Source organism: Elephantulus edwardii, unplaced genomic scaffold, assembly GCF_000299155.1.
Source record: "Elephantulus edwardii isolate Elephantulus edwardi_28Jun2011 unplaced genomic scaffold, EleEdw1.0 scaffold00453, whole genome shotgun sequence".
NCBI classification, from domain to species: Eukaryota; Metazoa; Chordata; class Mammalia; order Macroscelidea; family Macroscelididae; genus Elephantulus; species Elephantulus edwardii.
In genome coordinates, this window is record NW_006400203.1 from 300,658 (window position 1) to 323,173 (window position 22,516).

The following is a 22,516-nucleotide window of genomic DNA, read 5'->3' on the forward strand; positions in this document are numbered from 1 at the left end:
CAAGAAGACAAAGATTCTTACCACTGGACCAATTAGCAGCATCAGGATGGATGGTGAAGAGATTGAGATTGTTCACAGCTTTAGTTTGCCTGGCTCCACAGTCAACACTCTTGGCACCAGCAGCCAGGAAATTAAAACATGTATTGCACTGGGTAAGTTTGCTGTTAGGGACCTCTCCAAGGTACTGAAGAGCAATGGTGTCTCTATGGAGACTAAGTTGCGTCTGATACAGGCCATGGTAGTTGCAATCACTTGTTATGCATCAGAAAGTTGGACAATGCCTGGGGAGGATAGAAAGAGAGTTAATGCCTTTGAGCTATGGTGCTGGAGAAGAGTGTTGAGGATACAATGGACGGCTAGGAAAACAAACAGATTGATCTTGGAGAGGGTTAAACTGGGCGGTTTCTTGGAGGCAAGGATTCTGAGCTTTGTCTAACATACTTTGGACATGTTGTAAGGAGGGACTGGTCCTTGGAGAGGAACATCGTTCTTGGGAGGGTGGAGGGACAGGGCAGGAGAGGAAGGCCCTCTATGAAGTGGATTGATTCAGTGACTGGGGAAATTGGGATGGGTGTGTTGGAGACAGTGTGATTGGCACAGGACAGAGCAGAGTTTAAGGCTGTTGTACTTAGGGTCACTATGAGTCGCAAATTACTTGACAGCACGTAACAACAACAACAACAGTAACAAGCTAGAGATCACATAATATACTTTTGTACAATTAAAGACTTATTCTGAGCCCCAGTTGCCTAGTGGGTAAAGAGCTGTACTGCCAATGAAAAAGCAGGCAGTTCGAATCACCAGCTTCTCTGTGGGAGAAAGATGGGCAGTCTACTCCCGTGAGATTTACATTTACACCCTCTCAAAACCTGCTGGAGTTTCAGCTGTGGGTTGGTTCCAACTGAATGACACATAATAACAACAAAGACTTATTCATTGCAAGTATCTTTTTAAAAAGAGCATAAATGATGACTCTAAATGTGAGTCTTGCCTTATGGAATATAAAGAAATCAAATTGACTACATAGGTGGAAATAGATGATGGAGAAACTCAATATCAATGTTTACAATTATGTAAAGTGTTCACTGTGGAACAGGCCATCAGTTGCTCATGTGCAAGTTCAAATTGAAATAGAATAAAATTAAAACAAGTCCACAAGAATAGAAAAACAATACTGAGCTTATCCCACTTGAATTTATAAACCAATTCAAGAACAGATTTGATCCACTGAACACTAATGACCAGGAGAAGTATGGGATAATATTGAGGACATCATACATGAAGAAAGCAAAATGTAATTAAAAAGAAAAAATCACCAAAATAGATGCCAGAAGAGACTTCAAAATTCCCTTTTAAACATAGAAATATTAAAGCAAAAGGAAGAAATGATGAACTTAGAGAGTTGAACAGAAGATTTCAAAGCTTGAGAAGACAAAGCAAAACATTATCATTAAATATGCAAAGATCTGGGGTTAGACAACCAAAAAAGGAAAAGACATGCTTGGTATTTCTCCAGCTGAAAGAATTGAAGAGCTAATAAATGCCTTGAGCTGCTAGTGAAGGATTTTAAGTGAAAGATATTGAATAATACATAAATAATAAAAATATGGAAGGATATACAGTCACTGTATCAAAAGGAATTGGTTGATACAGAACCATTCCAGGCTGCTGTTACCAAGAGTGTTGACTGTGGAGCCAAGTAAATTAAAACTGTTAACTATCTCAATCTCCTCACCATCCATGCTGATGCTTCCAATTGGCCCAGTGGTGAGAATCTTTGTTTTCTTGACATTTAGCTTCAGTCCATATAGGAGGCTGTAGTCCTTGATATTCTGCAGCAAGCACCTCAGGTCCTCCTCAGTTTCAGCAAGCAGGGTTGTGTCATCTGCATAACGCAGGTTGTTGATGATTCTTCCACCAATCTTGATGCCACATTCCTCTTCATATAGCCCAGCATCTCAGATGATCTGTTCTGCATACAGATTGAAAAGGTATGGAGATGGAATACATCCCTGATGGACCCCCGTTATTGCGTTGGGAAAAACTTTTATCAAACATATCTTCAAAGCACTAAAGAGCATGGATGCCAGTTTAAAGGTGCCTAAGCCATGTCATTTTCAGTTTCTCTATATGCACATGAAACTCAGATAAAGAAAAAGGAAAACCAGAGAAGTTGGTGCCTTCAAACTGTGGTGGTGTTGAAGAGTACTGAATATACTACAGACTGTCAAAAGAACAAATAAATCTGTCTTGGAGGAAGTGCAACTAAGATGATTCTTAGAAGCAAGGATAGTGAGTGACAATTTGTCTCTCATGATTTGAGCATATTGTCACAAGGGATCAGTCCCTAAAGAAGAACACTGTGGTTGGAAAAGTGAAGAGTCAGTTAAAGAATGGAAGATCATCAACAAGATGAATTGACACAGTGATTGCAAAAATGGGTTTGAGCAGAGTGGAGATTATGAGGATGATGAAGACTCAGGCAAGGTCTAGTTCTGTTGTATAGAGAGTCACTATGAGTTGGATGAGAAGAATGAGCCACTGGTCTTACTTTGGGGTCAAGGACAAGTCTCCAGACAACTCAGATTATAGAGACCTTCTAAACTCACCTGGTATCTACCCTATCGAATCCTGTCTTCTTCCCATGTCTCACAAGATCCAGGAAAGTCAGACCAAAGTATAAAGTGTTTACGTACTCTCCACAAAGCAAGTGTCTCCTCGCTGTTGAGTGGCTAAGGTAGTTTTTTTAACAACTGTGTAAAGAAAGAACAGTATTCTAGACTAGAAAGAGGATAAATATGGCCTAAGAATTCTAGTTACAAGAGTTATTGGTAGTAAGCTCCAAATATGACAGCTTGAAATCACCCTGGAACATGAAGAATTTTAAGGTAAAGTCAGCCTTATTTAACAAAGTAATGTCCCAGTGAGATATATTAGCAAGAAGTGCTTCCCTGGGAAAGGGTTCAATGTAGTGTTTAGAAAGAGTCATTGTGAGAGAATATTACAATTGTAGTTGCATAAATTTTCCCTCTCTAAGAATTCTAGTTCTTTTGAGGAGGCTGATTGTCATACATCATATGTATTATAAAACTCAAGAAGACATTGAATAAAAATAAGATAATGTCTATTTACTGTTTATCTGTGCCATCTCTGAGCTGGCATTATTGGACGCCTTATCTAACATCTTCAAAGCAGCACTGTGAAATTGCTTCTTTCATCAAGGGGAAACTAAGGTTCAGAAAGTAATGTAGTACTCAGGGCTTTTTCCTCAGTGAGGCCTTCTCCATTCTTTGTTGTTGTTGTTGTTGTTATGTGTCATTGAGTTGCCTGTGACTCATAACCTCCCTACGTACAATGGCCATAAACCCTGCTCTGTCCTGTGGCAATTTTATTGTCTCTAACATCCCTGTCTTCATGATCCCAGTTACTGAACCAATCCATCTCATTGAGGGTCTTCCTCTCCTATGCTGTCCCTCCACCTTCCCAAGCAAAAAGTCCCTCTCCAAGGACTTATCCTGCCTTGCAACATGTCCAAACTATATCAGACAAAGCTTCAGAATCCTTGCCTCTAAGGATCAGCCTGGTTTAACCCTCTCCAGGATGAACCTGTTCATTCTCTTAACAGTCCATGGTATACTCAATACTCTTCTCCAACACCACAGCTCAAAGGCATAAATTCTCCTTCTATTACCCCTAGTCTTTGTCCAGCTCTCTGAAGCATAGCAAGTAATTGCAAAGACCTTGGCCTGTATCAGGTACACCTTAGTCTCCAGACTGACATCATTACTCTTCAGTACTTTAATCTCTGCCAGCAGACTTTCCTGATGCAATATGTCTTTTAATTTCCTGACTGCTGGTACCAACAGTGTTGATTGTGGAGCCAAACAAACTAAAGCTGTTTACAATCTCAATCTCTTCATCATCCATCATGATGTTGCCAATTGGCCCAGTTGTGAGAACTTTTGTTTTCTTGATATTGAGCTTCAATCCATATTGAAAGCTGCAGTCCTTGACCTTCTGCAGCAAGCACTTCAGGTCCTCCTCAGTTTCAGCAAGCAGGGTTGTGTCATCTGCATAAAGCAGATTGTTAATGAGTCTTCCTCCAATCCTAATACCACATTTCTCCTCATAGAGCCCAGCCTCCGGGTTATTCTGTTCTGCATACAGATTGAAAAGGTATGCAGATAGGACACATCCCTAGTATACACCCTTCCTAATTTTGAACCATGCAGTGTTTCCTTGCTCAGTTCTGACAACTGCCTCCTGGGCCAGGCATAGGTTTTGCATAAGCACGATCAAGTGTTCTGAGATTTCCATTCTTCTCCGTTAGCCACAGTTTGTTGTGGTCCACACAGTTAAACAACTTTGCATAGTCAGTGAAATACAGATAGACATTCCTTTGGTACTCCCTGCTTTTAACCAAGATCCGTCTAACATTAGCTAAAATATCCCTAGTACCACGACCTCTTCTAAATCCAGCCTGCACTTCTGGCAAGTTCTCTGTTAATGTGCTGTTCCAGTCGTTCAGATCACCTTTCTTTGAAATGGGAACAAATATAGATCTCTGCCAGTTGGCCAAGTGATTGTCCCCTTCTAAAATTATCTGTGAGGAGTGTGTACTGAAGCAACCTGAGGAGTGATCCCTCTACCCAGACATAGGGCCTTCTTCCAGGTATGCTGGGACCTGTCTGTCAGGCTTCTTAGAAGAGATAAGTGTCATCTGATGTGCCCACCCAGAGCCAGAAGGAAGGCTGGAAGCTGCCTTCCCTACACAAAACTCATTATTCCCACCACCCACTGCTCTGACATGCCCCTCCCCAGAAAAATTCTAACTGAGGGGAAGGGGTGAGTTGAAGGGAGCCAGGAAGAACAGGCAGCTGGGAAGCCCACTGTTGTCTCCACCTTGAGGAAGGGCAAGAGAGCCCTCTGCATTGAGCAAACCTCCAAAGGCCCAAGGGGGACTTGAGGTTCAGCCAGGAGTGCTTTGTGAGCTGGCTTTCTGCAGGAGACCCTTCTCTTACATAGAAGATGTAAGGGAGCCTTCAGGTACAGGGCGTGATGAGGGAGAGGAAGCTGGGTAAGCCTCCCCCAGCTTCTGCCCACCAGGACATCCTCCCACTACCACCTGTGGCCTCAAGTATTATATATATATATTCTACTATATAATATATAATTGTATTTATAGTATATAGTACATCTATATATTATATATATAGTATTATATAGTACATCTTTTCTTGGGAAATGCAACCATTGGTTGTTTATTTGGAGACCCACCCACCTGGTTCCACTGCTGTCCTGTTGTCTTGCCCCGCTGCCCTGAATACCCCTTGGGTTTCACTGATTCCTGAGATCTGTGCAACTGTTCATTTACTGTAGAGTAATCTCTGTGGCTTTTTAGTACCATAGTGTGATGTTGTTTTTGTATTATTTTGAAAATTAAAGGACATTTTTTGGAAAAAAAATCTGTGATAGAATAACCCAGCAATAAACATGAGTGTACATACAAAAAAATTATCTTTGAAATAAACATGGGCTCATCTGAGATAACTTCTCAAGACATCAGCTTCTGAGACATGAAGATATCTGAGGCTCTGACTCATCCTTATCTGGGAGTATGACTATGTAGACATAGTTTCTAAGAAACAAAGATCATAAGTGAATCAGCCATGGATACCTCATGTTCCTATCTTATTTCAACTTCTTTTACCCAAAAGACTTCTCTCATTTCACTATAATTACCCTGAAACTATTATAACCTATATTAAAATTCCAAAATTACTACTTAAATCTTTATGGTAAAGTTGGTTTTTTTAGCAAAAGTTTTTGGATGAAAAAAGTGTTGGATTTTTTGGTTTTATTTTGTTTTTTAAGCATCTTGGTTATTTTTAGTGAAAGAAAAACAGCCTTTCCATGGGGAACAAGTGAACTGAAGGTCACAAGGAAGGTGGGTTGGGTGCTCAGCAGCTCAAGCTCCAAAAGAGAAGGCCCTCAGCATGGGGACTTGGAGCATTTGATGCAGCAGAGGGATACCGCTGATGGGGTGGCTGGATCGACCAGACTGCGTGTGGTCGGTAGACTGGAGTGAGTGGGTCATTAGGGTGATTTCCACTTGCAGTGGATTGGCATGATTAATTAATCTTCTGGGGTGGCATTAAGTTAAAGAATAAGACAGGGACCCTAGAGAGAAGGTTATTCAGCTGGATTCTGAATCACAATCAGGAAATAGTCTTTATCTGGTGCAACAATAATTTAATTTTTCTTGGAGCAAATTTGAAGGAAGATAAGGTCATTCTGGAGGTCGATTTCTCACACCATGCTCCGTGCCTTCAAGATGAAGTTGTGCATGAGGTCGGTGTACTGTGTGGTCATGGAATTGTCCATGGTGCTTTTGATGGGAATGCCTTCTATGTTCACCATGATGATTCCCTGCACACCCTTCTGGCTCTCCAGTCGCTTCAAGGCCTAGTCTACTTCTACCTCAGAGGGCTGTGATAAGGAGAAAAGTTACCAAAAGCACTCAGCAGTGCCTACCACATGTAGTCCAGGAACCATTATCATCGTGGTTAACATGCTACAAGGCCCAGGACGCCAGGATGCTGGCCTTTGCGTCTCCAGAGGTTCCTGGTCAAGCCCCGAGCCATGGGGAAAAAAAAGGTTTTAATTTTAATGTTTATGTTTTAATATTATTGTTTGCCTCTCTGTCTATGTTTTATTATTATGTTAGATAATTTATTGTCAAAAACTAGGCCCAAAAATATTGCCCATACATTTTCATCTAAGAATTTTATGCTTTTTCTTTGCACATTTAGGTCTATGATCTATTTTTAAATTGTTTTGTATGTGATGTGAGGTATGAATCCCTTATGTAAAAATCCAATTTTCCAAAAACTATGTCTTGAAGAGATTCTTATTTCCTCATCAAATGAAATTTGCATCTTTGTAAAATATCAGTAGACCATACTGCTCTTGAATTAAAATTTTAATCATTACCTATTAACTTCTTACTATGTAATCCTCAACATATATAAACATACTTCTTGTCTTTCTTTCCAACATTGTCAAATCCTAATTTTGAGATTAACCTGCAAAGTTTAATTTGTTATTACTACTAGAGCGCTGAGAAGCCAAAGCAAAGGGAAGAAATTATGAAGTTAAGGAGCTGAACGGAAGTTTTTAAAGGGCAGCTCAAGAAGACAAGGCAAAATATTATAATGAAATGTACAAGGAGCTGGAGTAAGAAAATAAAAAGGGCCAAACTAGCTTAACCTTTTTTTAAACTAAAGGAACTAAAGAAAAGTTCAAGCCATGAGTTTCAAAGCTTAAGGATACTATGGGCAGAATATTGAATGATTAAAAAAGCATTAAAAGAAGATAGAAAGCGTGTATAGAGTCACTGTACCAAACAGAATTGGCTGATCCAGAAGAATTTAAAGAAACAACATATGGTTAAGAGGCAATGATGATGAAGGAGGAAGTTTAGGCTACTTTGAAGTACTTGGCAAAAAATAAAGCCCAAAGAATTGATGGAATACCAATTGACATATTTCAACAAACAAATACTGCTTGGATGTGCTCACTAGGTAATGGAAAGAAATGTGGAGAACAACTACCTGTCAACTGACTGGAAGAGATCCATATTTATTCCCATTCCAAAAAAGGTGACCCAAAAGTATGGAAATTATCTAGCAACATCACTAATATCACAAGCTAGCAAAATCCTGCTAAAAGATTATCCAGAAAAAAATTGGACAGTACATTGACAGAGAACTCCCAGAATTACAAGCTGGGTTTAGAAGAGATCATGGCACCAAAGACATTATCATCAATGTCAGATGGATCTTGGCAGAAAGCAAAAAGCACCAGAGGAACGTCTATCTGTGTTTCATTGACTATGTAAAGGCTTTTGACTGTGTGCATCAACAAATTGTGGCTAACCTTGAGGGAAATGAGAATCCCAGAACACTGGATTGTGCTTATGCGAAACCTATACTTGGATCAGGAATCAGTCCTCAGAACAAAGCAAGGAAACATTGCATCGTTCAGAATGGGGAAAGGAGTGCATTAGGGATGTGTCCTGTCACCATACCTTTTCAATCTATATGCAGAACAGATCATTTGGGAAACAGGGCTTTATGAGGAGGAATGTGGTACCAGAATTGGAGGAAGACTCATCAACAACCTACATTATGCAGATAACACAACCTTGCTTGCTGAAACTGAGGAGGACCTGAAACTCTTGCTGCAGAAGGTCAAGGACTGTAGTCTTCAATACGGACTGAAGCTCAACATCAAGAAGACAAAGTCTTCTTGGACTACTAGTCCAATTGGAAACACCCTGATAGATGGAGTAGAGATTGAGGTTATTAACAACCTTGGCTTGCTCAGCTCCACAATCAACGCTCTTGGCACTAGCAGAAAACCAAAAAATGAATTGCATTGGGAAAGTCAGGGACCACTCCAGAGTACTTAAAAGCAATGATGTCAGTCTAGAGACTAAGATGCACCTAATCCGGGCCATGATCTTTGCCATTACTTGTTCTGCATCAGAGAGCTGGACAATAACTAAAGTTGACAGAAGAAGAATCGATACCTTTGAATTGTGGTGCTGGAGAAGAGTCATGACTGCCAAGAAAACAAAGAGGTCTGTCTTGGAGAGGGTGAAACCAAATTTATCTTTGGAGGCTGGGATTTTGAACCTCCATCTCACATACTTCAGGCACATCGCAGGAGGGACCAGTCCTTGGAGAAGGACATCATGCTCAGAGAGGAGGACTCCGGATGAGATAGATTGATACAGTAACTGGGATAATGGGGGTTGGAATTCATGAGACTGGCTCAAGACAGGGCAAGCTAGCTGCTGCACATAAGGTACAAAGGGTTTCAGGCTACTGGATGGCACATACCAAAAACAGCTGTATTGTGAATCAAGCCATACAGTATATACTCTAAGCACTTATCATTTTTTCCCCCATGGAATTTAAAATTTCTCCCTCCTTCTATTTGTTTAGTTTTCTATGCATTTATATTAAACCTCAAACTTCCCCTCAGATTTCTTAATATTCTTTTAAAATATTAGTATTAATTCACTGTGTGTTCAGTTTCGCCTTAAGGAAGCAATCCCAGATCAGTAATATCTGTACTGGTGTCCCCAATCCTGATGTCATGTGGAGGTCTCCATGACAGCTCTGAAGGGATTCTTTTCACTTTTGACTTGTATTTGATTCCATTTCCTAAAGCCCAGTTTTGGAGTTTTGTTTGTTTGTTTTTTTATTCACAAACTTGGTTTTGTGTAATACAGCTTTAGTAGTTTTCTGTGAAAGGGCACGTGAGAGATAACTATTTTTTTTAATTTCTTTTTTTGTGGGTGAGATAAGTATTTTTTACTTTTTATGGCTATAATTATCTTTATTTCAAAGTCTAACACTTGAACTTAGTTGGGCATAGGATTCTATAGTGAAAGTCATTTTCCCTGAGAATCTGAAGATAAATACTACACATTGTATTTTGGCTTCCTATGTTGCTGTATCTGATTCTTCATCCATTGTATAAGACCTACTTTTATCTTCTCTTTGTTACCATGTGTACTGAAACACATGATGATATGCCTTAATATGATCAGTTATACCCTTTGGATTGTTTATTGGTGTTTGTCCTCAAACTGTGTTTTTTTCCAGAAAGTTTATGAGACTACTATTACATACTGAGCCTCAATAGCACAATTGTTGTTGTTATATGCCATTGAGTTGACTATGAACAACAAACAACAAACAAACAAGCAACAGCTCTGAACCTTGTCCTATCCTAAACAAACTCACCATTTTCAACTCACTTGATCCCAATATTACAGCCACTGTGTTAATCCATCTCAGTAAGGGTCTTCCTCTCTTGTGCTGAAACTCCACTTTTCCAAGCACAATGTCCTTCTCCAAGAACTGGCCCCTCCTGACAACATACCCAAAATATGTGAGATGGATTAATTAGTGATAATTGGTGACTGGAAGTTAGGACTGGTAATCCGAAATTATGAACTTGGTTACAGAAATTACACTGGCAATAGAATGATTGGATTTTGTGCAATGATTTATTAATTGCAAATGCTATTAAAAAATACCACAAATGGCAACTATACACATGGACTGCACATGAATCAGATTGACTACATCTGTGGAATGAATCATCAGAGAAGCGCAATACCAGCTGTGCAAGCCAGGCCAGGTGCTGACTGACTACAGGGCAGACAAACAGTAGCACAAGTGGTTTTCAATCAGCTGTTCTCTAAAAGATTGATGGTTTAAACCCACCCAAAAGAAGTTCCATGATTTAAAAAAAAAAGCTTTGACAATCTGCTTCTGTAAAGATTACTCCCAAGAGAAACCAGAGAAGTTTTATTCACTAACATACGGAGGCACTATGAGTTGGAAGCCAACTGGACAACAATTTTAAACAACAAAAAATATAATATCCTTGTGATACATTCTACTCAATTTCTCTACAATATAAACTTGAAAACTTGAGTGGGATAAAGATTATTATCTGAGAAATATGAATATCAAATGTTGTTTTGTGTCATCTAGTCACTTGCGACTCATAACCCTATGTACAAGAGCCCTAAACACCATTCTATCCGGTGCCAGCCTCACTGTCTCAAACACACTCATTCCCACCACTCCACTCACAGAATCGATCCATCTCATCGAGGGTCTTCCTCTCCTGCGCCGTCCCTCCACTCTCCCAAACATGGTATCCCTCTCCAAGGACCAGTCCCTCCTTGCAACATGCCCAAAGTATGCCAGATGAAGCTTCAGAATCCTTGCCTCCAAGGAGCATTCTGGCTTCACCCTCTCCAGGACAAACCTGTTTGTTCTCCTAGCAGTCCATGGTATATTCAACACTCTTCTCCAGCACCACAGCTCAAAGGCATCAATTCCCTTTCTACCATTCCTATTCATTGTCCAACTCTCTGATGCATAGCAGGTAATGGCAAAGACTATAGCCTGGATCAGGTACACCTTGGTCTCCAACCCGACATCGTTGTTCTTCAGTACTCTTGAGAGGTCACTCACAGCTGACTTTCTTCGTACCGTGTACCTTGGGGATTGCAGTGCAACTTCTTGCCACTAAGCCACCAGAGTTCCCAATATCAAATGAGAGGATAAAAGATTAGATTAAAACACCAAATGAAAGGGAGATGGAATTAAAACAATGGTTGAGGAGAGCAATCGAGTAGAGCCCAGTACTGTTGTTTTTGTTGTGTGCTGTAAAAGCAGAACTGACTCATAGTTAATCCTCCAGAAGGTTTTCAGAGGCAGTCTGAATGTGGTAGGAGACTGCCATCTTTCTCCCACAGAGCAACTGATGAATTCAACTGAGTGCCTTTAGGTTGGCAATGCAGCTCCCTGACCACCAGGTCACCAGAGCAAAGTGGCCAATTTGAGATCCAGAAGGCAACATACACAAGTAAAGAGAAACCAACTTCAATAGAAAACGCATTGAGACAGAGTCACAGTATGTTGTTGTTACGTGTCATCGAGTCATCCATGACTTATAGCCACCCACTGCACAATATCTTTGAACCCTGCCTAACCTGAGCCAGCCAGACTCACTGACTCCAACAGACCTAACCCCATCGACCCATTTTCTATGTCAATCATTTCATCTGGGGTCTTCCTCTCCTGAGCAGTCCCTCCACCCTTTCAAGCCTAATGGCCTTCTCTAAGAACTTGTCCCTCCTGGCCATGTGCCCAAAATATGTGAGACAGAGCTTCAAAATCCTTATGTCCAAGGAGTACCTTGGTTTCACCCTCTCCAAGACAGATCTATTTGTTCTCCTGGAGGTCCATGGTATGTATGTTCATTACTCTTCTCCAACACCACAACACAAAAGTAGATTCTTCTGTCCTACAATATGGACAGATTCACAATTAAACAAAGTGAGCAGAATATGAGCTGGATCTGGAAAAGGAAAGTTCAGGGAACTTAGCAAGAATTGAAGTGTCATGGTGACTTCAAAGTTAGAGAGAGTCAGTAAATTAACATAAGACAACTATTAGTAGTGAGTATTAGTTGCTTCCTTTGAGGGTCCATTAGAGAGGTCCTTGAAAGAAAGATCTGTGGGGTAGTTGGAGATACTAGACTTCAGTCAGCTCCTTTCTCAATGGAGTTGGAGAAGGAACTGGATAATCTTCTACACTCACTCAGAAGTGCACCAGGCCCATGATAGTGAGCCATAACCAGAAAGATTATTTTTCTATTTACCTCCTATATATTTTCCATGATCAGAGATAAATCCTCTCTTCCACTGTCTCTGTTCTTCCCTACCTTCTCGGTTTGCTTAGATAGCTTGAGCAGCACAAACCATACTGTGCCCCCATAAGCATTTCATTCTGTGTGCCCAGCATCCAGAACACGACAGAATATGTTCTCATGCAAAGCAGGACATCTAATCCACAGCTTCCACTATTGAAAGTTTACACATGCATAAGAGCTATGTATTTAAGAATCTCAATTACGTTTGTGCGGGGAGAAGGGTACAACAATGAATGAATGGAATAAAAAAAAAAAGAAAAGTGAAATAAAAAAAAAAAAAGAATCTCAATTACCTTGCCTCTCAATAATCATACTGAGTGTGAATAGTTTAAATGCACCACTGAAGAGGAAAAGAGTAACAGATTGGATTAAAAAACCCCAAATGCATTAATATATTGTCTACAAGAGACCTGAAAAATGAAGATAAAAAAATGAAAATATAGACAGACTAAAAATAAAAGGGTGGGGGAAAATATACCAAACAAATGACAACCAGAAAGGGTCATTAGAGAAAGAGGACATCATAATAATAAATATTTATGCACCAAATGAAAGACCTGCAAAATATATAAAACAAATATTGACAAAACTGAAAAAGGAAATAGCACTACTATAGTACTTGGAGACTTTAATACATTACTCTCAAGAAAAGATAGAACTACCAGAAAGAAATTCAACAAAGATACTGAAGAATTAAACCACACAATAAGCCAACTCAGTCTCAGAGATATCTATAGGCTAATGCACCCCGCAAAAATCACAATATACCTTTTTTCCAATATGCATGGAACATTCTCCAGAATAATTTACATTCTAGGTCACAAGGCAAGCATCAATAAGTGAAAAAAAAATAGAAGTAATACAAATCATCTTTTCAGATCACAATGCTACAAAATTAGAAATTAATAACAAGAGGATAAAGGAGAAAAACCACACATTTGGAAGCTGAACAAAACCTTGATTGAACGTGACTGGGTACTAGCAGAAATAAAAAAGGAAATTAAAAAGTTTCTTGAAACAAATCACCACTTATCAAAACCTCTGGGAAACAGCCAAAGCAGCAATCAGAACATCTCCAACAAATTGAAAAAGAACAGCAAGAAAACCTGACACCCTCTAAAAAACCTGAAATAATAAAAATTAGAGCAGAAATAAATGGAAAAACAAAAAACAATTGAAACCATCAACAAAACAAGGAGTTAGTTCTTTGAAAAAGGTCAATAAAATCAACAAACCATTAGCAAAACTAACAAAGGAAAAGACACAAATCCAAATAAAAGATTAAATGGACAATGTCACAACAGAACCAACTACAATAAAAAGGCTAACACTGGAATATTATGAAAAATTATACTAAAATAAATTTGAATACCTAGAGGAAATGGAAAAATACTTAGAAATACACAACCTACCGAAACTGACACAAACGAAATTGAACGCCTGAACAGAACCATTACAAAAGAAGAAATTGAAAAGGTAATAAAACAACTTCCAGGAAGAAAAAAAACAACAACAAAAAAACCCCAAGAAAACAACCCTGGACCCAATGGTTTTACAAGTGAATTTCATCATTCAGAGAAGAACTGTCACCAAGCCTACATAAACTATTTCAGAACATAGAAAAAAGGTGGAATTCTCCCAGACTCAAAAATCCTGAATAAAATACTGCCCAATAGTATCCAACAATACATGAGAAAAATAATTTGCCATGATCAAGTGGGATTCATAACAGGTATGCAAGGATTGTTCAGCATAAGAAAAACAATCAGTGTCATTCATCACATTAACAAAGCAAAGAACAAAACCCCCATGATCCTATCAATTGATGCAGAAAAGGCCTTTGACAAAACCCAGCATCCTTTCCTGATTAAAATACTCAACAAAATAGGATTAGAGGGGTATTTCTTCAACATAATAAAAAGTATATGCGCAAACCCCAGAGCCAACTTTGTTCTCAATGGAGAGAGATTAACAGAATTGCCCTTCTTTGTTTACAATAGCAAATAATTGGAAGCAACCTAAGTATCCATCAACAAATGAATGGATAGAGGAGCTGTGGTATATTCACACAATGGAATACTATGCTGCATTGAAAAACAAGGAACTCATGAAATATTATTCAAAATGGGTGACTCTGGAGGACATTATGCTGAGTGAAGTATCTCAGTCACAAAGGGACAAAAATACTGCATGGTGCCACTGTTGTAGAATGGGACTGACATTAGGGCTGGGGTAAGACTGAGAAAAAACTGGATAAATTATGTATACTATATTGAAACAGGTGAGGGAAAGAACAGATTAGAGGTGATATATGATTGAGTATTATGGTTAGCACAGGAGTCCAGAATTAAGGTTGCATAGAGAAGTTTACTCAGCACAGGGGAGGAGGGGGAAATGGGAGAACTGTATACCAATGAAGGAATTATTTTTTTCTTTTTCTTTTCAAAGAGAGGAGCAAACTGGTGGGGAGGAGTGGACAGGGAGAAAAGTGCAGCAATGAATGAATGAAAATCCAAAATCTCTGTAAATGTTTATTAAAATTAATAAAAATGGGGGAAAAAGAAGGAAAAAAAGCATTGCCCTTGAGAACAGGAACTACGCAAGAATGCCCACTATCACCTCTCTTATTCAATATTGTATTAGAAGTTTTAGTGATAGCAATAAGAGAAGGAAATAAGAGGTGTCCAAATTGGCAAAGAGGAGGTAAAATTATCTCTCTCTGCAGATGATATAATAGTATACTTAGAAAACCCTAAAGACTCAGCAAGAAAACTACTGGGCATAGTTGAACAATTCGACAGAGTGGCAGGATACAAGATAAACATACAAAAAAAAAAATAAGTTGGATTTCTCTACAATGCCAAAGAGAATACAGAGCTGAAGCTAAGAAAAACAATACCCTTCACAATAGCTAATCACAAGATTAAATACTTGGGAGTAAATCTAACCAGAAGCACAAAGAATCTATTCAAAGAATATTACAAAATATTACAAGAAACAAAAAAGACCATGAGAAGTGCAAGAATAACTCTTGCTCATGAAAAGGAAGACTCAATATTGTGTAAATAACAATACTACCAAAGGCAATTTACATGTTCAATGCAATCCCAATACAAATGCCAAACCCATTCTTGAACAAGATAGAAAAGGCAATTTCCAGTTTCATTTGGAATGGAAAGAAATCCTGAATAAGCAAAGCACTCCTTAAAAAGTGAAACAAGGTAGGACACATCTATCTCACTCCCTAATTTAAAATCCTACTGCCTTGGTGATCAAGACAGTGTGGTACTGATACAATGACAGACACGTGGGTCAGTGAAATATAATTGAGAATCCAGAAATCAGCCCATCTACCTACTGTCAACTGATTTTTTACAAGGAAATGAAATCAGTTAAGTCGGGAGATGACAGCCTTTTTAACAAATGGTGCTGGCAAAACTGGAAAACTATCTTCAGAAAACTCAAGCAAGACCCACACCTCACTTCATACACAAAAACCAATTCTAAGTGGATCACGGACCTCGGACTAAAACCAAGGACTATGAACTTCATTAAAGAAAAGCTTGGAAGAGCTCTAGAAGTCCTAATCCAAAACATAAACAGTCTTCCAACCATCCTGGAAAATCTACAGCCAGGAGAGGATAAAATAGATGAATGGGACCTTCTAAGAATCAAATCTCCATGCACATCCATAAACTTCTCCAACAGGGTAAAAAGGGAAGCCACAGACTGGGAAAAAATATTTGGTAATGACATGTCAAATAATGGACTTATATCTAGAATTTATAAAATACTTGAGCACCACAACAAAATAAAGGTAAACAACCCACTTGAAAAATGGGCACAGGATATGAACAGACACTTCACCAAAGAAGACATTCAGATGGCAACACATGAAGAAATGTTCAATATCCCGAGCTCTAAGAAAAGATGCAAATAAAAACAACTATGAGGTATCATCTCACCCCAGTAAGAAAAGCAAAATTTAACAGAACATCAAATAACAAATGCTGGCAAGGTCGTGGAGAGAGTGGAACCCTTATTCACTGTTGGTGGGAGTGTAAAATGGTGCAACCACTATGGAAGGCAGTATGGTGCTTTCTCAAAAAGTTGCAAATAGAAATACCATTTGACCCAGCATTTCCATTACTGGGAATATCCCCTAAAGAAACCATAACCACCACCCAGGCAGATATATGCACACCCATGTTTATCGTGGCTTTATTCACAATAGCAAAGTGTTGAAAACAATCTAAGTTCCCATCAACAAATGAATAGAGAGAGAGGCTGTGGTATATTCACACAATGGAATACTATGCTTCATTGAAAAACAAGGAACTCATGAAATATTATTCAAAATGGGTAACCCTGGAGTACATTATGCTGAGTGAATTATCTCAGTCACAAAAGGACAAATACTGCATAGTGCCACTGTAAAACACTGTAAAACAGGACAAACAACAGGGTTGGGGGGAGACTGAGATAGGATGAATTATGTGTACTGTACTGAAACTGTTTAAAAGGGATATATGATACGGCATTGGCAGGAGTCTAGAACAAAGGCTGCATAGTGGAGTGGACTTGAGGGGAGGGATTGCATAACAATTAAAGAATTTTTCTTTTACTTTTCAAAGAGAAGAGCGAACTCGAGAAGGGGGCAGGTTGGGCAGGGAGAAAAGTTCAACAATGAATGAATAGAAATCCAAAGTCTCTGTAAACTTTCATTAAAATTAATTAAAAAATCAGAAATGAAAAAAATTTCAATTATCTAACAGATTATTAGATCTGTCTATATACAGTTCAAAAAGCTCACTTAAAAGATAGTTTCTTGCTCATAGTATGGTATATGACTCTATGTTGAGTTTATTTCTATGTATTTCATTTATTCCTGTACTTATGTTCTGAAGCCCTGGGATACAGTTTTTTTTCTTTCTTTTTTCTCTGTAGTATAATTGAGCTGCACTTATCACTAATGTCCATGTTGGTATATAAATGCTGCCTGTATCCTGTACCATAGTTGAGGAAGCTCCTCCATTTTATGGTATTACATGGGGAAAGCTGCAACTGCAGGATCAGTCTAACTACACTATTCGTCTTGTTTAGTTCCATTGAGCTGAATATAACTCCTAGCAACAACGGATCTGAACCTTGTCCTTTCCTGTGCCTTCTTCACAAGTCCTTACGCACTGGAACCTATTGCAGCAGCCACCATGTCAATCCACCTGGTTGAGGTTCTTCCTGTCCTTCGCTAACCCTCCATCCTTCCAAGTATCATGTCCCTCTCTGGTTGCACCCTTTCCAAACACATTTATATGTTTTTTTGGCAGTCCATGGAATATTCAGTGGTCTTCTCCAATACAACTCAAAGACATCACGCCAAACACACTTTAGTCCTCAAACTGACATCATTACTCCTCAATAATTTGGATGGGTCGCTAACTGTAGACTTTTCCAATTCGTCTCATTGTGGACCCAAGTAAGATGAACTTATTGACAGTTCCAATTTCTTCTCCATCCGCCATGATGTTGCCTATCAGTCTAGTGGCAAGAATCTTTTTTTTCCTTGACGCTAAGATGCAATTCATATCGATGTTCTGCAACAAGTATTGCAAGTCCTCCTAAATGTCAGCAAGAAAGGTTGTGTTATTAGCATTACACAGACTATTGCTGAGTCTCCTCTGATCCTGATGCCAAATAAGAGGAATACCTCTTTATAGAGTCAGCTTTTCAAAGAATTTGCTCCACATACAAATTAAATAGGTATGGAAAGAGAATAAAAACATGACACACTCCCTTTTAATTTTAATCCATGCAGTGTTTCCATGCTCTGTTCACACAACATCCTCTAGTTCAGCCTCAAATTAAGTGCTCTGCAATTTCTTCTCAATGTCAGCCACAAGTTATTATGATCCACACCATCAATAAAATTGCCTTTGTACAGTCAGTAAAGTCAATAAACATTCTTCTGGCATTCCATACTTTCAGCCAGGATCCATCTGACTTCAGCAATGATATCCCTTTTGTCACAGCCTCATCTATATCATGCTTGAATTTCTGGCTGTTCCATCTCTATGTAACTGCTTTAGTAATTTTTGAATGGTCTTCAGCAGTATTTTGCTTGCATGTGATAGTGATATTGTTCGATAGTTTCCATGTTCTGTTGGATCAACTTCCTTGGAAATAAGAATAAATAGGGATGGATCTATGGGTGCTCCTCTTGCAATCCATTGGCTAGACACTTGTCCTCCAAATTTCCTGGCATAGACTGGTGAGCGCATCCAAAGCTGTGTCTGTTAATTGAAACAAGTCAATTGGTATCACATCGATTCCTGGGCCATTATTTTTTGCCAATGCCTTCAATGCAGCTTCACTTCCTCCTTCGTTACCATTGGCACCTGCTCATACTGTACTTCCTGAAATTTTTCACTGTCAGTGAGTTCTTTATGGTATAGTGATTCTGTGTATTCCCGCCATCTTCTTCTTCTTTATTTTTTTTAATTCCCCCTCCATCTTCTTTTGATGTTTTCTGGATCATGCAATAACATCTTTCAGTATTGCAACTCAAGGTTTAAATTTGCTTTTCCATTCACTAAGCTTAAGAGATGAAGAATGAGTTCCATTTTTATTCTGCAGTACCAGATCCCTGCACATTCCAGTATGTGCTTTGTTTTGTCTGCTCAAGCTGCCCTTTGAAATCTTCTGTTCAGTTCTTTACTTCAGCATGTTTTCCCTTTGTTTTGACTTCTTGACACTGAAGTGCAATTTTCAGAGTCTCTTCTTTTTTCTTTTGAAATTTTTAATGTCATTTTAATGAAGATTTACAGGATGTTTGTATTTTCATTCATTGATACACATGTTCCTCCCACCCCTTTCCTCCTACTCTAATTTACTTTGTGATGTAGTTCTTGTTCCAGATTTTTCGTTTTCCTACCAGAGTCTCTTCTGATATTCATTTTGGTTATTTCTTTCTCCTCTGTTTTTGTCATGACCTTTTTCCTTCCTTCAATGAATAATATCCTTGATATCATCCCACAACTCATCCAATCATTGGTATTCAATGCTGTAAACCTGTACTCAAATAAATTGTATATATTTTGTAAAAGTTTACAAGTGAAAAAACTGCATATCAGGTTCTTACTACCTTCTTGGATACTTATTCCCACAGATCATGTGATAACCACCTGCTATCACAGAGATTAAGGCTATATATGTAATGGTTAATTTTCTACAACCCTTGCATACTTCTCTGTGTCTTCTTTTTATTTTGTCATATTATTCTAATTTCCCCTTATTTTATATTGTCAATACCTTCACCCAAAGGCAAGCGTTTCTACTCTACCAGCTGTTCCATAGGAGAAAGAGAAGAAATATCTTCCTGGTGATTCACAGCCTCTGAAAACCTACTGGAGGGTCGGCTATGAATCAGTTCTGACTCAGTGGGGATGGGAGAGAGAAAGACCACTATGACCACTGATATAAATCCAGCAGATAAGAGGTCATATACCTGTCATCTTAGAAAGATGAGTAGAGTAGCAAGGAGAGGGCCTGGAGCCTGCATCCCAATAACCCCATTCATCCTGAGACCCAGATTCCAAGCTCCCTAATTAGGAGACTAGAAAAGAACAGGGAAGTTCTGCACCACATGGATACCCCAGCCAGGTACTCTTTCTCTGTGACTCCATCACTCAGGAGAGAACCTACAGACCTCATCCCAATGACCCTGCCTCGCCCAGGACCCATGCTCTGCGTGCCTTGGCTCAGCAGGAAGAAGAGTGCCTAACTGACTTTTTTCACTGTTCTTTACTCAGTCATGGAGTCGCTCAAAAGCCCCAGCCACTACTGACCAGTGTGAGGGATAGAATATTGTCTTTGGAGACTGTGTTGCACTACTTTGACTTGAGTGTCCTTTTGGATTGTGATCCTTAGGCAATGACCAATGACATTCTCTCAAGGTATTTGGTTTTGGTCAAGAAGTTTACACAGTACTATCCTCTGTTGACTTTACTATATATGTGGATATATTTGCAGCATGCAACACAAATATTTAAGTTAAACTTTCTTCTACCAAATCTATGCCTGATCATGGTGTAGTACCTTTCACTCACTCATATTTGGTCATCTTGTGTTAATGTTTGTCCACGTGTAAGTCAATGTTTGAAACTAGTGGTAATATAGACTTGTATATGTAATAGCTAACTTTCTATAACCTTTGCATATCTCTGTGTCTTCTTTTTCTTTAGTGAAATTATTCTAATTGTCCTTTATTTTATATTGTCACTCCCTTCACCCAAACAAATATGTGTTCTGGTGACCTATGAGTAGAGAGTTATGCTGCCAATCCAAAAGTGTGAGGTTCAAATCCATCAGCTGCTCTTGAGGGAAAAGATGGGCAATCTCCTCCTGTGCATCGTACAGCCACAGAAAACTCACTGCATGGTGAACTGTGAGTCAGATCTGATTTGATGGCAATGAATAAATTTTATCAAATTACTGATTTTTCTTCTTCTTTCTTTCCCCTCCCATCCCGGGTAACCATCAAATGTTTTGTTCTGTTTATAAACTTTTCCTTAGCATATAATATTTTTTTTATATCTGACTTATTTCATTTATCATAATTCCTCCAGGGTCATCTGTGTTATGTGGTGCAAGATTGAAAACCAGCTACCCTGGGAGTTCTTGTACAAAATGGCAAAATTTAGGAGAGGAAAGTTTTGACTAGGAAGGGAAAGATAGAATAGGCATCATACAACTGTTTTTTTCTCTGTTCTCTAGGGCGACCATGTATGGCTGGACCCTCCCTCTGCAAATGAGACCACTGTAGCCATTGGGGGCATCATCAAAGAAACAGAGTCAGGCAAGGTCTTGGTGGAAGATGATGAGGGGAAGGTCAGTGATACCCAGCACTATTGTGAAGCTCTATCCTCTTTGTCATCCATGTATTTCCTTTAACCCTTCTCTGCACTGCTCCCAAACCCAGGAGTACCAAAACCCCATAGGGACTTTTAGGCAGGACAGACTCAGCCCAGGGCATTCCTTCCTTGGTGAACACTTTCCATCTGTCTGAGCACTTGTTTCTACATGAAAAAGTGAAGATTAAGCTCTCAGTCATGGAAACAATAAGAGGAGGGAGAAGGCGCAGAGGCTGAAACAATCGTAGCAAAGGCTGGTTTGCTAAGTATTTAGTGAGCTAGAGGATGAGAAATGCAAGAGGAAAGGGTATGTGAGGAAAAGCACAGGGGTTAGCAAGAGTATGTGAAAGAAGGGTTCTGAGTTCTTGTAGCCTCATGACAAGGAGTTGAGCTGCCAACCCAGAAGCAGATGTTTTGAATCCACAGCTGCCCCACAGGAGAAAGATGTGTAATTTCCTATGCCTCTGAAAACTCATTGGTCAGCCATGGGTCCAGTTTAGACTCAATGGCACAGAACCAATAAGGTGCTTCAATAAAGCAGCACAGGTGAGAGTTTGGAACCTGGAAGTAGTAAGAGGAATTGCCAGATATCTGTCTTGACCTTGAAGATTTGCATCCAAAAGCAGGGCAAGCTCAGCAGGCAGTCTGAGGGGCAGCAGGTGGGTTCAGGAAATGAGAGTGAGGTCTTGCTAGTCAGCTTTCATTGGTGGCTTGACTTATTAAAAGCAGCTGCTCTGAACTTTTCCCCTGATATTTTTAATTGGTTTGCATACAATTCTTCATGTTCATTGTGTTTTATACAATCTTTCCTCCACATTTTCTTTTATATAATTACAATTGATCTATGCCTATTATCACCATCTTTTCAAGTCTCCATTGAGTCTTTCCTATTCCTTCACACCGCCATCTGCCCACACTAACCTGTGTCCTAGTGATTTCCCACCTTCCTCTTTCCCTTCTTCTCCTTTCCCCCTCTCCCTTTTGAACATTTATACACATCTTGCTTTGTTATCCTTCTGTTTTTACAATAATGGACTTATACAATAGTTGTCCTTTTGTGAGTGAGTTCTTTCACTCAGCATAATGCTTTCTAGAGTCTCCCATTTTATATGATATTTTATGAAATCATTATTCCCTTGGTGCTATATAGTGCTCCATTGTGTGAATGTATCACAATTTCTCAATCCATTCACTTCTTGATAGGTATTTGGGTTGTTTCCATTTTCTTTCTGTTGTGAATAACGCTCCAGCAGCTGTTTTTACCAAATTGAGCACTACTGAGCACATGGACACTTGAC

At 39.1% G+C, this 22,516-nt stretch overlaps 1 protein-coding gene and 2 pseudogenes across 2 annotated transcripts in view; 1 reads left to right on the plus strand and 2 right to left on the minus strand.

Annotated features, from left to right (window-relative positions):
* The window catches only part of LOC102877660, a 15,435-nt pseudogene extending 10,028 nt beyond the window's left edge, over window positions 1-5,407 (minus strand). The window contains exon 1 of the transcript XR_439043.1: window positions 5,282-5,407. The product of XR_439043.1 is annotated as an inosine-5'-monophosphate dehydrogenase 1-like (transcript). The remainder of the gene's footprint in view (window positions 1-5,281) is intronic.
* Window positions 5,408-6,192: 785 nt separating this feature from the next.
* On the minus strand, window positions 6,193-6,644 carry LOC102843402 (annotated as a pseudogene).
* The window catches only part of MYO7B (myosin VIIB), a 191,006-nt gene continuing 175,132 nt past the window's right edge, over window positions 6,643-22,516 (plus strand). The window contains exons 1-2 of the mRNA XM_006902807.1: window positions 6,643-6,657; window positions 21,082-21,195. Of these exons, the coding sequence (XP_006902869.1) occupies window positions 6,643-6,657; window positions 21,082-21,195 (129 nt within the window). The remainder of the gene's footprint in view (window positions 6,658-21,081; window positions 21,196-22,516) is intronic.